This window comes from Microcebus murinus, chromosome 18, assembly GCF_040939455.1.
Source record: "Microcebus murinus isolate Inina chromosome 18, M.murinus_Inina_mat1.0, whole genome shotgun sequence".
NCBI classification, from domain to species: Eukaryota; Metazoa; Chordata; class Mammalia; order Primates; family Cheirogaleidae; genus Microcebus; species Microcebus murinus.
Genome location: NC_134121.1, coordinates 57,176,427 through 57,193,219, shown reverse-complemented (window position 1 = coordinate 57,193,219; position 16,793 = coordinate 57,176,427). Strand labels below are relative to the sequence as shown.

At 61.0% G+C, this 16,793-nt stretch overlaps 1 protein-coding gene across 1 annotated transcript; it reads left to right on the top strand.

Annotated features, from left to right (window-relative positions):
• On the top strand, positions 1–14,712 carry GRIN2C (glutamate ionotropic receptor NMDA type subunit 2C). Its single transcript, XM_012778747.3, has 12 exons — positions 1–3,956; positions 5,948–6,546; positions 6,838–6,952; positions 7,849–8,060; positions 8,215–8,377; positions 8,623–8,776; positions 9,836–9,961; positions 10,256–10,485; positions 10,814–10,974; positions 11,455–11,642; positions 12,553–12,785; positions 13,208–14,712. The coding sequence occupies exons 1-12, from the start codon at positions 3,318–3,320 to the stop codon at positions 14,351–14,353; spliced, it is 3,966 nt and encodes a 1,321-aa protein (XP_012634201.2). The 5' UTR covers positions 1–3,317; the 3' UTR covers positions 14,354–14,712.
• The last annotated feature ends 2,081 nt before the right edge of the window (positions 14,713–16,793 follow it).

Sequence of the window (16,793 nt, the reverse complement as noted above, 5' to 3'; positions counted from 1 at the left end):
GTCTGTCCCTCCTGCCTTTGTGGGGTGGCTGGATGAGGCTCCTTGGGTCCCGCATTGCTATTTGGGGCTCAGAGACTTGCCTGATTCCAGCCCTTCCTCCTGTGAACCCCCCCACACTTCAGGCCCCTTGGCTGAAGGCATAACCTGCCTCAGCTTTTCCGCCTCCCCACCCCCCACCCAGGAGGACACCTCCCTAGCGGGAAGAGTCTGTGGGGGCAGGGCCCCCTCGGCATTGGGGGACGGCCTGGGCTCTTTATCCAGAGTCACACTGTCCCAAAGAAATAACATGGGAGCCACAAGTGTAATTTTAAATTTTCTAGCAGCCACGTTAAAAAAAAGTGAAATTAATTTTAATAGCACATTTTGTTTAACTCGATATATCTAAAATGTTATTTCAACATGTGATCAACATAAACTATTAATGAGATCTTTTACATTCTTTTTTTTCATACTGTCACCAATATCCAGTGTGTATTTTACACCGACAGCAGACCTCAGTTTGGGTGAGAGACATTTCCAGTACTCCATTGTTCAGCGTGACTGGTGGCTCCTGTGTTGGTCAGTGCAGATACAGAGCTGGTTGCTGGGAGGCAGAGGGGGCAGGAGGTTTGGGGCATCCCAAAGGGCGGGGGACCTCTAGGGCCTGGAGGTGTGGGCAGAGAGGAACACACAGAGCCTTGCAAAGGTAGGGGCAGTGCCCTTTTCGGTTGCGACTTGACATCCCCAATCGGTAGTAGCTGGGGCGAGGTATGGCATGGCATTGCTTAAGACCTCATTCCAGACCCAAACATGTCTCTGAACTGTCAGTTCTATGTCAGTGTGCTGGGGCCCGTAGTAGCGCACGTGAATACAGTGTTCTGTCCCCTGCCCAAGCTCCGGCCTGCTCAGCCTGAAATGGTACCACCTGGCACTTTAGCTTAAGGCTCTGGCTGCTGTTAAACTGTATCTCTTGGGAATTATAACACGTTAAGCTATTATCAGTCCCTATATCTTCATGTGAATGAGCTCTAGATCCTTGGCTAAGAAAAGATCTTGCTGGGGGAGGCTGGGAGCTCATGGGGAGTAGAGAGGGTCCGATATTGGTGGGAAGAGAAATAAGTGTAGGGAAAAGAGGTCGGAGGTGATTGTAGTGGTGCTTATTCTGCAGACTAGACTCGTACCTAGAGGGTAGGGACCACGTCTTGCCCAGAAGGACATTGCACCATGCAGTGCCTAGTACAGAGAAGGTGTTCAGCATGCTCGTGCCAGGTTACATTTCTGATCTAAAATCTGTCTGGTGGTCTCCCTTGGAGGGATCCTTTTAGTGCAACCCTGGAAGAAGAGGAAGAGATTTCCTGAATGTTCCCTGGTGGCCTCCTGCATGTCTGCTCTCCTTAGAGAGAACTAGAGAGCCAGGAAAACCTATGTGCATATGCATCATAAAAAATTAGACTTTATCACACTCCAGCTTCTATCTAAAAAAAATAAAAAGAAAAAGAAAAAAGAAAAAAAAAAATTAGACTTTAGGCCGGGCGCGGTGGCTCACGTCTGTAATCCTAGCACTCTGGGAGGCCGAGGCGGGCGGATTGCTCGAGGTTGGGAGTTCGAAACCATCCTGAGCGAGACCCCGTCTCTACTAAAAATAGAAAGAAATTAATTGACCAACTAAAAATAAATATACAAAAAATTAGCCGGGCATGGTGGCACATGCCTATAGTCCCAGCTACTTGGGAGGCTGAGGCAGGAGGATGGCTTGAGCCCAGGAGTTTGAGGTTGCTGTGAGCTAGGCTGACGCCACAGCACTCACTCTAGCCAGGGCAACAAAAGTGAGACTCTGTCTCAAAAAAAAAAATTAGACTTTGGGGCCAGGCATGGTGGCTCGTGCCTATAATCTCAGCACTTTGGGAGGCTGAGGTAGGAGGATCACTTGAAGCCAGGAGTTCAATACCAGTCTGGGCAACATAGCAAGACCCTGTCTCTACAAAAAGTTTAAAAAATTAGCTGGGCATGGCAGTGTGTGCCTGTGGTCCCAGCTATTTGGGAGGCTGAGGCAGGAGGATGGCTTGAGCCCAGGCGTTAGAGGTTGTGGTGAGCTATGATTGTGTCACTCTGCGCTCCAGCCCGGGTGACAGAGTGAGACTCTCTCTCAAAAAAAAAAAAAACAAAGAAAAAGAAAAAAATTAGACTTTAGGTGAAAGGAAGAGAGAAATTTGGTGGCAGGCAAAAGAAAGGCCCCTTAAGAAAGCTCAAGCCTGCCCAGCCATTGTTTTGGGCCCCAGCCCTAAAGGGCATCTGCCTTTAAGGTTACTGAGCATTGGCAGCTGCTTGGTTTTTGTCTGCATTTCCCTAGCAAAGATGTGCAGATCCCGTTGGGCGGGGGATTGGAGTGGCCGGCCCACCCTGTTCACCCTTTGGTTCTCCCCCGCTCAGAAGTCTTGTTAGGGATGTGATGTGACGAGGGTGGAGGAGGTGGCAATGCGGTGGCCGGCTGGGAGGGAGAGCTACCTCCCCCCAGTGGGCACCGCTCAGGACTCACGCTCCCCTCACTGCCTTGGCTCTTGGCCTCGATCCAAAGCAATGACGTGTAGCAAGGATACACATCAGGCCCTGGGGTTGGATTGAGAAGATTCCGCACACCCGTGAGGGCCTGGAGAAGCTGCTTGTGTGTAAGATACCTCGGGGTTTCAGGTGCCCCTGAGCCCTGAACAAGTCACCGCTGTCACTCCCCTGCTGTGGAAAAGCTGCTCCGAGCTGAGGCCACGGAAGGAGGGGTTGCAGTGACATCCAGTGCCCAGGAGGAGGGGGCTCTGTGCCAGGCAGGGCCACACAGAGGACAGCCCTCAGGGCTGGCTCTGTGGCAAGCAGGACACACTGACCAGTCTCGTGGGCCCTGGTGACAGACAGATGGAAGGTCCAGTTTAGGCTGCAGAGAGGACTGGGGTGGGGCACGGAGGTGACACAGAGCTGCCTTCCTGCACCTGGCCGAGGGGCTGTCACCTATAGGATAAGGTTACTAATACCAGCTGATAGCCTGTTACCCCATCATAGCCCTCACACTGCTGTGAGACAGGTGCCATGATTGGGCCAGGCAGGAAAATGTGGCTCAGAGAGGCTAAGTGACTTCCCTAAGACCACACAGCTAGTAAGTGGCAGAACTGGGACTTGCACTCAGGTCTGTCTGACTCAAATCCATGCATTGAACCCCAGACTAGCATTTCCAGTGTCCCTTCCTAGGGCAGAACCCAGGTGGCAGGGTTCCAGAGGGCCTGGGCTGCCAGCCGTGCGTGCTGCCTAGCAGTGGTGTGGACGGTAATGGGCCTCTGTCGTGCCCCTCTGGGATGCACTTGGGAGGCTCAGCTAACCTCTGTCTCTCTGTCTGTCTGTCTGTGTCTCTCTCCCTCTCTCTCTGCCTCTCTTCGGGGAGGGAGGTTTTCCCCTACTCCCTTTCATCTCTGGATGTGTGTCCCTCTGACTCTGCCTTCACCTCCTGTCTGTCTGTCTGTCTGTCTGCCTCTCTCCAAGCCCCTGTCTCCCTCCCTGTGCATGACCTGGTCTCTCCGCAGGACCCTCCGGTGGACATGGGTGGGGCCCTGGGGCCGGCCCTCCTGCTCACCTCGCTGCTCGGCGCCTGGGCAGGGCCGGGCCCTGGGCAGGGCACGCAGGCCGTGACGGTGGCTGTGGTGTTTGGCAGCTCGGGGCTGCCGCAGGCCCAGGCCCGTGCCCGCCTCACCCCCCAGAGCTTCCTGGACCTGCCCCTGGAGATCCAGCCGCTCACCGTGGGGGTCAACAACACCAACCCCAGCAGCCTCCTCACCCAGATCTGCAGCCTGCTGGGGGCCGCCCGCGTCCATGGCATCGTCTTTGAGGACAACGTGGACACCGAGGCAGTGGCTCAGATCCTGGACTTCATCTCCTCCCAGACCCACGTGCCCATCCTCAGCATCAGCGGGGGCTCCGCTCTGGTCCTCAGCCCCAAGGTGCCTGTCCAAACTCATGTCCCCTTGTCCCTTGGGCCTGGAGCCAGGCTGGGGCTGAGGGATAGAAGGCTTAGGTCCTGGGGATCTGGTGGGGGCAGAGGGCATGACATGGGTGAGGGGGAGATGGCTGTGGGACTAGAGTTCCTATGTTCCCTAGAAGAGAAACTTTCTGGGCTGCTTTTGAATTTGTGTCTGGATGAGGAGTGGGCAGATGGCAACCCCCCTCTGGCTGCGGGGGTCAGGCCCCCGGCCTGCCTCCTCTCTGCTTCCCTCCTGGGTCAGGCTCTAGTCCCAGAGGGCCGGCTGGGCACGGGAGCCGGTGCCATGCCCTCTGGGCAGTGGCAGTTCATCTGTAGGGTGGGCACTGTGGGGCAGCTCACTGTCCAGGGTATGAGGGAGGCAGAGACGGCCCTGCCCTCACAGAGCTTGCAGTCCCTGGGGGAGGACAACCTAAGCACGCATTCCTCTGTGGTTACAAACTGGGGCAAGTGTTCTGAAGGAAAAATGCAGGATGCCACAAGGGAGTCTCACGGGTCCCTGTTTGGATAGGGCGCTGGGGAGACGGTCTCTTGAGAACTGCTGTCTTCGGGGAGACCTGGAGGCTCAGGGGGAGTGGGGGTGGTTCCAGGCCCCGGGTGGGAAGGAGCCCAGCGATTTTGAGGAACAGAGAGGAGGAGGTGGGGTTCCCACCACGTGGGGAGACATTTGGGCTTTACTTACCCTATGTGGGCCCCTGAGGCAGGTGTTGACTCTGATCTGATTTGACTTTGTTTTATTAATTTTTGTTATGGAGAATTTCAAGCACACAGAGAAGAGTGTAATGAACTGCCCCCCCCATCTCCCCTACACGCCCTGGCCTACCCACCCCATCCTCACCCCACCCACTCCCCCTCTTGTGTGTTAATTTGAAGCAAAGCCCAGATATCCTGTTATTCTGGCCACAAATATTTCAGTTTGTATCTCTGGCAGGTAAGGGCTTAAAAAAGTAAAACCAACATACATGATCAAGTCTGAAAAATAATAAAAATTCCTTAACATCATCAAATATCCAGCCAGTGTTCACATTTCCCCATTGTCTCGGAACTGTCATAACTGTTTATTTTTAAGTCTGTTTGCTTGGAGCTGGAGCCAAAGTAGGTCCACACTGGGACGGCTTGCTGTGGCTTCTAAGTCCCTCTCCACCTCTGGCTCCTCATTCTCACTCTCTTTTGCTTGCAATTATTTTTGTTGTTGTTGTTCAGGAAACTGGGTTGCTTGGCCTCAAGTTTTCCCTGATTTGCTTTTTTAAAAGACTGGAACGGTGGCAGCACGGAGACCACCAGTTAGGAGGGCCCTGCGCCAGCCCCGGTGCCAGCTGGCAGAGCCGTGGGCTTTGTGGTGGCAGAGGGTGGAGACGAGCAGCTTCCCCGCCCTCGGGGCTGCGGGGAGGAAGGTGTTTCCCAGAGATCGCGGGCCGGCTTTAGCTCTCCGGCCGCGGGGCTTTAAAAAAATACAGGCGCCGGGCATCCCACCCGCGAAATTCTGATTCAGGTGGTCTGGGGCAGCGCTTCTCCAGCCAGCGGGCTCAAGAGTCGCCTGACGAGCTTGTTAGAATACAGACCCCCGTTCATTGATAGCGATGGGGGGGGGGAGGAAAAATTAAAAATAAAAAAAAAAGAATTCAGATCCCAGGAGAGTGCGGCCCAGAGGGTCGTGAGAGGGTGCGGGCCGGGAACTTGCATTCCTAGCCAGCGCCTGCAGGTGCGGATGCTGCGGGGCTGCGGACCCGCGTGGTCGGGAGCAGGCCGGGCTCCAGTGTTTTTGACGGCCCCCAGGTGATGCTGCTGGGCATCGCTGGGCAGTGGGGCCCAGGACCTCGTCCGGGCAGGGGCTCCTGGGGGGGGGGGGGGGGGGGGAGGGGGTGGGGGCCAGGCGGTGGGGGAGGGGCGCGAGGCGGGGCTCGGGGCGCCACGCCCCCGGCTCAGGCCCCGCCCCGCCCGCCCCGCCCCCAGGAGCCGGGCTCCGCCTTCCTGCAGCTGGGCGTGTCCCTGGAGCAGCAGCTGCAGGTGCTGTTCAAGGTGCTGGAGGAGTACGACTGGAGCGCGTTCGCCGTCATCACCAGCCTGCACCCGGGCCACACGCTCTTCCTGGACGGCGTGCGCGCCGCGGCCGACGCCAGCCACCTGAGCTGGCGGCTGCTGGACGTGCTCACGCTGGAGCTGGGCCCCGGCGGGCCGCGCGCGCGCACCCAGCGCCTGCTGCGCCAGCTCGACGCGCCCGTGTTCCTGGCCTACTGCTCGCGCGAGGAGGCCGAGGTGCTCTTCGCCGAGGCGGCGCAGGCCGGCCTGGTGGGGCCCGGCCACGTGTGGCTGGTGCCCAACCTGGCGCTGGGCAGCACCGACTCGCCCCCCGCCGCCTTTCCCGTGGGCCTCATCAGCGTCGTCACCGAGAGCTGGCGCCTCAGCCTGCGCCAGAAGGTCCGCGACGGCGTGGCCATCCTGGCCCTGGGCGCCCACGGCTACCGGCGGCAGCACGGCGCCCTGCCCGCCGCGGCTGCGGACTGCCGCGGCCATCCCGGGCCCGTCAGCCCTGCCCGGGAGGCCTTCTACAGGTGGGCGCCCGCCCAGAGCGTGGGGGCGGGAGGCGGGGCGCTTCCGGGCACCTGGTGGCCGTGAGTTGGTCCCACCCCGCTGGACCTCTCCCTAGCTGTGTGCCTCGGGCCGAGTCACCTCACCTCTCCGGGCCTTAGTGTCCTTGTCTGAAAAACCAGCGGGCGTCAGGGCGTGCGAGGATCTGGGGCCAGCGTAGGAAGCACTTTGAACAATAAGTGTGCAGTGCTGCCTGGTCCCCGTACCCACAGGCAGGGGTATGGGGACACCCTGGCTTCTCTCTCCCCTGGCAGGCACCTACTGAATGTCACCTGGGAGGGCCGAGACTTCTCCTTCAGCCCTGGTGGGTACCTGTTCCAGCCCACCATGGTTGTGATCGCCCTCAACCGGCACCGCCTCTGGGAGATGGTGAGAAGGGGGTGAGCCCAGGGGCCCTCAGTTTCCTCCCATTTTGTCCCCAGCCCCTCTTGTGCCCACAGCTGAGCAGAGTGTCCCTTCTGTCTGTTATCCAAGCCCTCATCTTCCAGGTCTCAGCTGAAACATCTCCTCCGCTGGGAAGCCTTCCAGGTGCCCCAGGGTGGGTGAGGTGGCCTTGCTCTGGGCCCCTGTAAGACCCCAGCTTCTTGCCACTGCAGAACTCACCAAACACTCTTATCACATGGCCCTGCCCCCGTAGGAGGATCCCCCATGTAAACAGATAAGATATGGAAAGATCAGTGCTTGAGTAGAGAGGTGTGCAAAACATTATGGGACTAGAGATGGGGACAGGACTTAGTTCTGTCTTCAAAGGAAGAAACTGGGTAATGTGTCATGGAAGATGGGACATTTGAGCTGGGCTGTGGAGGGTTGAGTAGGAGCCCACCAGAAGGGATGCCTCCTAGTGTAGACAGAAGGACAGGAGGGTTTGGGGCATTTTTAAGTGTGGGGGTGTGTTTTGGGGGTATGGAGACTGAGGAAGTAGGGTGGGGTGATGGGGGATGTTGGATCTGAGTGCGAAGGGCTCAGCTAAGGACTCTCTGTCAAGGTTGGGGGAACCAGCCTGGGGCGACACGGTCAGGCCTGGGCTTTAGGAACATGCTGTGGGTCGGCAGCAGTGCGCAGGGCCCCAGGGAGCCTGCCCCTCTGGCCGGTGCTCAGTCCCTGCTCTGGCTCTCCTCCAAGTGCTCCTCCTCCAGACCTTACTCCGCCCTGCCCCCAGCGTCTCCTCGGTGAGACAAGTGGATTCTCGACCCTGGCAGGCCCCACCCAGAGGGTGGGGGAAGCAGGGCTGGAGGTCGCAGTCTGAGGCCGATCACCGTCCGCAGGTGGGGCGCTGGGAGCACGGTGTCCTGCACATGAAGTACCCCGTGTGGCCTCGCTACAGCGCCTCCCTGCAGCCTGTGGTGGACAGCCGGCACCTGACGGTGGCCACGCTGGAAGAGCGGCCGTTTGTCATTGTGGAGAGCCCCGACCCTGGCACCGGCGGCTGCGTGCCCAACACCGTGCCCTGTCGCAGGCAGAGCAACCACACCTTCAGGTCCGAGGGGAGGCCTGGTGTGGGCTGTGCGCCGCCGTGTGGTGGGCGGGTGTGCGGGGTCCCCGCGCCAGGCTGGGGGGAGCTGGCGGGCGGGGCTGCGCTGGGCTGGGCCGAGACATGCTCTGACTCCTGGTGGTGGTGGCGGCGGCTGCAGCAGTGACGTGGCCCCCTACACCAAGCTTTGCTGTAAGGGCTTCTGCATCGACATCCTCAAGAAGCTGGCCAAGGTGGTCAAGTTCTCCTACGACCTGTACCTGGTGACCAACGGCAAGCATGGCAAGAGGGTGCGCGGCGTGTGGAACGGCATGATCGGGGAGGTAGGTCCTTCCCTGGCCACCGAGCCCGTTGCCCACGCCCCATAAACCTCTCAGATGCCCCTTAGAGGGGGAGATAGGGCTGTCACCAGCGAGGACCCCAGCGTGATCAATACCGACCGGTGAGCTCTGAGGACCCCGGGTGAGGACAACGGACCCAGCCCATGGGTGCTGGAGGGGTGCCTGGGGAGAGCGTCTGAGCCCCCGGGAGCCCCTTCTTCACCCCCGCGTGGCCCCGCGGCCCCCAGGTGTACTACAAGCGGGCGGACATGGCCATCGGCTCCCTCACCATCAACGAGGAGCGCTCCGAGATCGTGGACTTCTCCGTGCCCTTTGTGGAGACGGGCATCAGCGTCATGGTGGCGCGCAGCAACGGCACCGTGTCCCCCTCGGCCTTCCTGGGTGAGGCTCGGGGGGGCAGGGATGGCTCCGGGGTGGGCGTGGAACCTGGTGGAGAAGGGGCCCTGGGGCCCTCAGCGGCCGAGCGCAGCAGCCTTGGGTGTCCCGCGAGAGCTGAACGGAGAAGGAAGAAGTGATGTTGGGGTTCCGTCCTGAGCCCGGGTGTGGGCGAGGGTGGTTGGGAGGCAGGACAGATCGGGGTACGGTTGCGAGGGCCAGGAAAACCAGGAGGGCAGGCTGGCCTCAGGACGTGCCACGGGCCGGGACAGTGGACAAACGGAGAAGCTCCACGGGGAGTCAGGGAACTGACAGTGTAGACGAGGCACTGGTTTCTTACTGTGCACCCTCCTCGGTTGGGCCCCATGCCAGGTGCTGGGGACACAGCCATCGTCCTCGAGACCTCAGAGCGCCCAGGCGGGGGTCAGGTGGGACTTGCAGTGTGAGAAGGTCGAGAGAACTGCAAGGACAGGCGAGGCAGGCTAGACACAGTGAGAATCCCCACTCTGCCCCTTCCTGCTGTGTGGCCTTGGACAGGTTGCTGAACCTCTCTGAGCAGGCTACTCAGCCACGGGGAAGAAAATAACCTCCACTTCACAGGATGGCCATCAAAGCTAAGGGACTCATGGCAAGAACGACTTCTTATGCCAGGAGACGGAAACGATTTTGTCTGAGACCTCGGGGCGGTTTCCAGTTCCCTGGGCCTCAGCTCTGTGTCAGATGAGAAGTGAGACTTGGCCTCAGAGGCTCTGAGTCTAGACAGAACGGCCAGATCATGGCTGCTGGGCCAGGCAGGGGACGTGAAGTCAAAGGGAAGTGTCTTAAGGTGGGGTGATGTGCACCTGTGCCAGGGTGAGGCCAGGAGTGCTGGGGACCCCGACACTGGGGGTGTCTCCTGGGGATCGGCTGCCCTGAGAGGCAGAGGTGCCCTCGGTCTGCAGAGCCCACGAGCTGGCGGGGTGCTCTGCCCGTGTGTACCTGCCTGTCCCCACGCAGTGCTTCTGTGCAGGTGGTGGTGATGGGGGTGCAAGCTGAGGCCCCTGAGCCGCCTCCCTCTGTCCCCAGAGCCCTACAGCCCCGCCGTGTGGGTGATGATGTTCGTCATGTGCCTCACCGTGGTGGCCATCACCGTCTTCATGTTCGAGTACTTCAGCCCCGTCAGCTACAACCAGAATCTCACCAGAGGCAAGAGTAAGCTGTCGCCGGGCCCGGGAGGAGTGGCAGGCCGGGCATCCCCGAGGACTGGGCTCAGGGCCAAAGGCTCCTTCAGAGAATGCCTGTGGGAGGTCCCCGGCCTTCGGACAGCTCGTGCTGGGCCCGATCAGATGACAGATGCACACGGGGCAGCTGGCTTGGCTTGAGGTGGGGATGGCCAAGGAGGGGGTCCCCAACCAGGCAGGGCAGCAGCGGTGGATCGGGTAGGCTGAGACCTGAGCCCTTTCGTGGCTGGCAAGAGGGGCCCCAGCATCCACCCTCTGCCCCCAGAGCCCGGGGGCCCGTCCTTCACCATCGGCAAGTCCGTGTGGCTGCTGTGGGCGCTGGTCTTCAACAACTCGGTGCCCATCGAGAACCCCCGGGGCACCACCAGCAAGATCATGGTCCTGGTCTGGGCCTTCTTCGCCGTCATCTTCCTCGCCAGCTACACGGCGAACCTGGCCGCCTTCATGATCCAGGAGCAGTACATCGACACTGTGTCGGGCCTCAGTGACAAGAAGGTTCTGGGGCCACTGCTGGTGGAGGGTGGGGGGCACTGAGGGTGGGGGCAGGCCTTGGTGGGGGACAGACCCAGGACAGCCAAAGGCTGGGGGATGGGAGCTGGAGCCCGGAGCAGGAAGAAGCTGTGGGATGGGGGAGGGTCGGGGCCTGGGCAGGAGATGGCTCAGGTCCTCCGTTTGGAAAACACAGGCGTGGCCTGGCCACTCTTAAGCCCCTGCAGCTGTGATGTGCGAGTCCACGCCCCGGGGCTGGGCTCCGGTGGGGTCGGGCTCTGGGCCTGGAGGGCTGGGGGAAGGGTCACGACTGGCTGTTGCGCTCCGCCTGCAGTTTCAGCGGCCCCAGGACCAGTACCCACCCTTCCGCTTCGGCACAGTGCCCAACGGCAGCACGGAGCGGAACATCCGCAGCAACTACCGCGACATGCACAGCCACATGGTCAAGTTCAACCAGCGCTCCGTGGAGGACGCGCTCACCAGCCTCAAGATGGGGTGGGTCCCCCTGCACCCACCCCTGACTGCCCATCCACGTGTCTCCCCAGTGACCAGCCTTAGCTCTGTCCCTTCCTGAGAGACCCCACGTGGGGACAGTGGGAGTGGGCCATCCTGCAGGACTCCTGGGGGTGGGGTGTGGTGGTCTTGGGGCAGACGGAGTTTGAAGCAAAGATGGAAGCCCACCATGTGACCCAGATATGGCTGTGGCCTTGAGCAAAGTTCAGCTTTGGCCTCAGGCAGTCATTGTCACCTTCTCTGGCTCTTAGGGGCGTGGAGGGCTGGGCGGAGAGGGTGTGTCTTCTGGGGGCAGGTCCCCTGGCCTCTGTGAGGAGGAGGGTGAGAGGGGTCCTCACTGCATCCAGAACTCCTCCCCCACCCCTCCGGGTTGGTGCCCTCCAGGCTCATGTGGCTCAGACCCCTCTCAGGCCCCTCCCTCCCCACATGGTCCCTGGCCCTGAGGGCTCAGCCTGTCCCCAGGAAGCTGGACGCCTTCATCTACGACGCTGCTGTCCTCAACTACATGGCGGGCAAGGACGAGGGCTGCAAGCTGGTCACCATTGGGTCTGGCAAGGTCTTTGCCACCACTGGCTACGGCATCGCCATGCAGAAGGACTCCCACTGGAAGCGGGCCATAGACCTGGCACTCCTGCAGTTCCTGGGGGACGGTGGGTGCTGCCGCTGCTGGGGGCTGGTGTGGGTCCAGGGTGGGCCACGGAGCCCATGGTGCTCAGCATGTCACCCACCGTTCTGAGTCCCAGGCCTGTGGGCAGGGAGAGGTCTCTGGGGGGTGAGAGGGGCAGCTGGCCGGGGTGGGTATTAGGAGCAACTGGACAGAGACCTGGGGAAGAGATGGGTTTGCAGGGAGGGAGCAGGAGCTAGAGCTGGGCAGTCCCTCAGCCACAGGAGGGCTGGCAGTGGCTGAACCCCTTTCTTTTCCCCAAGACCTGCCCTCCCCCACGGTCTCTCCCAGATGAGCCCCTCCTTTGCCCAGGATGGTCCCCCTGGACCATCTCAGGATGGTAATCCTGAGATTATGTGGGGTAGTGCCAAGGCCCTGCTTAGTCCCACACATGTGAGTGGTCCAGCCCAGCCCACCCTCAAGTCCAGAGAGCTTTGAGTTTAGAGGAGCTCTGTCCTTATTAGATAAAAAATGTTCAGATTTCTCAATACCGTATAATGATGGGAGTGATCACGGTGAGGGTGCTGTGGTCACCTAGGCCTTTGGTCTGTGTGTGCCCGGCTCCATGCTTGGCGTGTAGATGGTTAATAAGTATATGGTGACGAGTGAATGAGTGAATGCTAAAATCTACCCAGTCAACAAGCCTTTACTGGGCACCTGGGTGCCCTTTACTGGAGGTGGGCAGGTGGAGGACCCAAGGATGCCCACTCTGCTTTCCTTCTGCTGCTCACTGACCCCACCCCCCCTTCCTGCCCTGCTGGGCTTGGTCCCTGTGCTGTCTACCTGGGGAAGAAGGGGAGACACCATGGCCCCAGATCCCTCTTTGCTGCTCACCGCAAGGTGAGCTTTGGGGGGCCCATTTAGGGGGATTTCCTGAGCCAGAAATGCCCCCCCAGGAGAGACACAGAAGCTGGAGACGGTGTGGCTCTCGGGGATCTGCCAGACGGAGAAGAACGAGGTCATGAGCAGCAAGCTGGACATCGACAACATGGCCGGTGTCTTCTACATGCTGCTGGTGGCCATGGGGCTGGCACTCCTGGTCTTCGCCTGGGAGCACCTTGTCTACTGGAAGCTGCGGCACTCGGTGTCCAGCACGTCCCAGCTGGACTTCCTGCTGGCTTTTAGCAGGGTGGGTGCCTGCCTCTGCCCCCCGCCCCGCCCCAGGGCCACAGCTTTAGGGCCACCAACCTGGATAAGTCAGAGCTGGCCACAGCCCATTTACAGAGGTAAAGCCCGGTCCCAAGAGGTGGCGTGGCCAGCATGGCAGAGCACACGAGGAGCAGAGCCCTCCTGCCACAGGCGTGCCCGAGTCGAACCCCCGCTGTGCCAGGCGCTAGCTGGAGTGGTCTGGAGACTGAGCTGCCCCCGGGAGCTCAGACAACTCATTCTTGGGTGAAGCAGCACAGCGCCCTGGCACAGGGGAGACCCTTCACAAAGAGTTGCTTCCTGGGACTTAGGAAAAGGCTGATGCCTCGGGAGGGGCGGGGACAGTCGCTGCCGGTCCCTACAAGGAGGGCGCCCCTTACGGACTGTCTCTTCCCTACCTTCCAGGGCATCTACAGCTGCTTCAACGGGGTGCAGAGCCTGGCCAGCCCCCCGCAGCCGCCCAGCCCCGACCTCACAGCCAGCTCGGCCCAGGCTAGCGTGCTCAAGATGCTGCAGGCGGCGCGCGACATGGTGACCACGGCGGGCGTGAGCAGCTCCCTGGACCGCGCCACGCGCACCATCGAGAATTGGGGCGGTGGCCTCCGTGCGCCCCCACCGCCCAACTGCCCGGCCCCGCAGCCCCGCCCTGGCCCGCGCCCGTCGAGCCCCGGCCCGCCCCCCGAGCCGAGTCCCAGAGACTGCGGGCCGCCAGGCGCGGGTCGCGCCGCGCTCGTGCGCAGAGCCCCAAAGCCCCCGGGCCGGCCCCCGACAGCCGGGTCGCCCCTGCCAGACAATCCCCGGGTGTCGCGCCGGCCCGTTTGGGAGGCGCGGTGGCCAGTGCGGACCAGGCACTGCGGGCGGCATCTCTCTGCCTCGGAGCGGCGCGCGCTGCTAGAGCGTCCTCTGTCCCCCGCGTGCTGTCACTACAGCTCCTTCCCTCGAGCCGACCGATCGGGGCGCCCCTTCCTCCCGCTCTTCCCGGAGCCCCCGGAGCCGGAGGACCTGCCACTGCTCGGGCCCGAGCAGCTAGCCCGGCGGGAGGCCCTGCTGCGCGCGGCCTGGGCCCGGGGCTCGCGCCCGCGCCACGCTTCCCTGCCCAGCTCAGTGGCGGAGGCCTTCACCCAGCCCAGCTCGCTGCCCGCCGGGTGCCCGGGCCCCGCCTGCGCCCGCCCCGACGGCCGCCGGGCCTGCAGACGCTTCGCGCAGGCGCAGTCCATGCGGCTGCCGTCCTACCGGGAGGCTTGCCTGGAGGGCGCGCCGGCGAGCGTCCCCGCCTGGCAGCACCAGCGGCACGTCTGCCTGCACGCCCATGCCCACCTGCCGTTTTGCTGGGGGGCTGTCTGCCCTCACCTCCCACCCTGTGCCAGCCACAGCCCCTGGCTCACTGGGGGCTGGGGGCCTGCCGGTCACAGGGGCAGGACTCTGGGGCTGAGCACAAGCTACAGGGACAGTGGGGGACTGGCCGAGGTCAGCAGGGTAGCCTGTGGGACGCAAGGCTTCCTGGGACCCTGCACCTGGAGGCGGATCTCTAGCTTGGAGTCAGAAGTGTGAGGTGTTGGCCACTCTGGTTCCTGGTCCGCTGGGTTCTCTGGCTTCTACCAGGATGAAATCCTGCCCATGGGACTCCAGTGACAGATGATGTCTTCCATGGTCAGGTCAGGGACCTCAGCAGACTCAGGCCCTGGTTTTGGCTGGGCTCTGGCGTCCCCTTACCATGCAAAGTCCTACCCACCCAGCGTGGAGTCCCAGGGAACAGCATGGGTCAGACCCGTGAGGGTCTCCCTGCCCTGGTGTTGCCAGTTCCTAGTCACGGCTGTGTGATCTTGGTGGGGGGGCATGGAGGCTGGATCCTTGCTCCACCTGGCTGGAGTTTCTTCTCATCGGAGCACTGGGACATTAAACCAACCTTTTACAACCCACTGGTCCGGGCTGTCTCATTCTGCATCCTGGAGGGGGCACAGCACAGCCCCCAGGCAGTGGGAACATCCTGGGAGTGTCCTGGGCTCCCAGGTGGGGTGTCTGCCTAGGGCAGGTGGACAGCTCCCTCCGAGAGGGACATGGGGAGGAGGTGAGGCTGAGGGGGTGGCAGAGGCCACTTGGTGTTCAGTGCCAGCTCCCACCCACCCTGCTGCTGGATGTGACAAGTGTGCTCGGGGGCACTGATGGTTGGTGGAGTTTGTCGCTCAGTCTCCTTGAAAAGCGAGGGTCGTGCGAGGGGCTGTGGCTGTCCTGCCTTGCCAGGGAGCCTCGGTGTCATGGTGGGAAAGGCAGAGGAAGGTCTGTTGTGGGAGCCCGCCTGGCTGGCCCGTGCCCTGCTGGCTGCATTGTCTCCGTTGCTGAAGTGCGAGGCTTAGGACTGCTCTCGGGGCCCAGGAGGCCTGGCACAGGGGACTGCGGGGTCAGGCCTGGCTCAGCCTCCCGGGTGCCAGGACTCCTTTGGTGGGAGAATCTCCCTGCCGCCTCTGTCCCGCGTCCTCCCTCTGGGGCTCCTAGTGCTACCTCCTTTCTCTGTCACACATCATTGGCTTGGACCACCTAAAAAGATGGCTTTTGCTTACAATTTACAATGTTTTCACATCTTCAATTACGTTTATCCCCCACAATGACCCTCTGAAGCAAGCAAGCCTTCATTCATCTATTCATTCCCCAACAGTGAGCTGTATGGATTCTGTTAGAGTAGAATCCTATCTTTAATAACTGCTGAGGATGTAAAGGCCTGTCCGGTGCAGGCAGCGTGGCTCTTAGGCACGTGCAGCAGAGAGGAAGGGGGGCCGTGCTAGGTGTCTCTGCCCGGTGCCCTTCCCCACTGCTCCTTGCCGGCTTCCCTCTTTAGTCTCTGAAGACCCTGCTGCTTGGGTTGGGGCCATGAGAACTGAACCTTTTTTATTTGGCTTTAGGGTTGAGGGCAGCTGAAGTAGCAAGGTGGGTACCCCTCCATTCTTGGCTGGAGAGTGACCACCCCGAGAGTGGGTGGCCTGGTCTGTGACAATTGTTTCATATTCTGTGGCCCTGTGGATTGTCGTGGGCTGGATCCAGGTCCAGGATGGGGGAGGGGGGGTTCAACAACAGGTGGGCAGGGAGAGTGGAGGTGGGCACTCCAGCAGGGAGCTTGACCTTGGTTGCAGCCAGGGGCGGTCAGAGTGCCAACTGCTGGCCACCAGCCCTGGGACCTGACTCCCCCCTCACTGAGTTGTGTCTGCCTCCAGCTCTGGCTTCAGGGCTGCAGCAGGTGACCCTGGGAGGAGCTTGAGGTCCAGGCTGCTCCGCTTGCTGCCCAAGATCATTAATAAGCAAGAACCGGAAAGATAATTAAGAGGCAAATGTGGACCTGAGCCTGCTGCTGGCTCCCCGGGCGGGGCGTGGGGGAGAAGTTCTCTAGGATATATTCAGCAGGGGTGGGGTTGGGCCCTGGGGGACAGGGAGCAGGAAGGATGCTCCTGTGAGTTCAGTTTGAGCTTGGCCTGGCTTCCCTGCCTCCTGCGCCAGGGCCACCGAGGGGAGGGCAGAAAGCCTGGCAGGGCAGAGGGGAGGGAGGGGAGGCCCTGGATGTGAGCTCACCACAGCGAGGGCCTGCTGATGAGGCACCTGACCCCACATACTGCTTTTCTTCTTTTCGTGAGATGCAGGGAGACAGGCTCTTGTCACTGGTCTAACCAGGGCCTTCCTGCCATTGCCCTAGCTGTTCTGCCTCATGTCTAGCTGAGCAGCTCACGGTCCATGCCAGCTTTCCTCAGGGAGCCAGGTGTGTGGGGGAGGGAGGAAGTGCTTACAAAAGGGTGAGCCGATATCCATGGCCAGGACCCTCTAGCCTGGCATGTCCTGTCTTTGAAAGGGGACAAAATCCCCAAACCCTCTAGACTCTGAATTCAGGTCAATTTCCTATGGCTGAATTGTAGCAGGCTGTGGCTACAAGATGACACTCAAATCATTAGAAGGCTGTGAAACCAAGTAGGAGTCTGGAGTCCTAGATGAGTCAGGGGTCCTCAGCTAG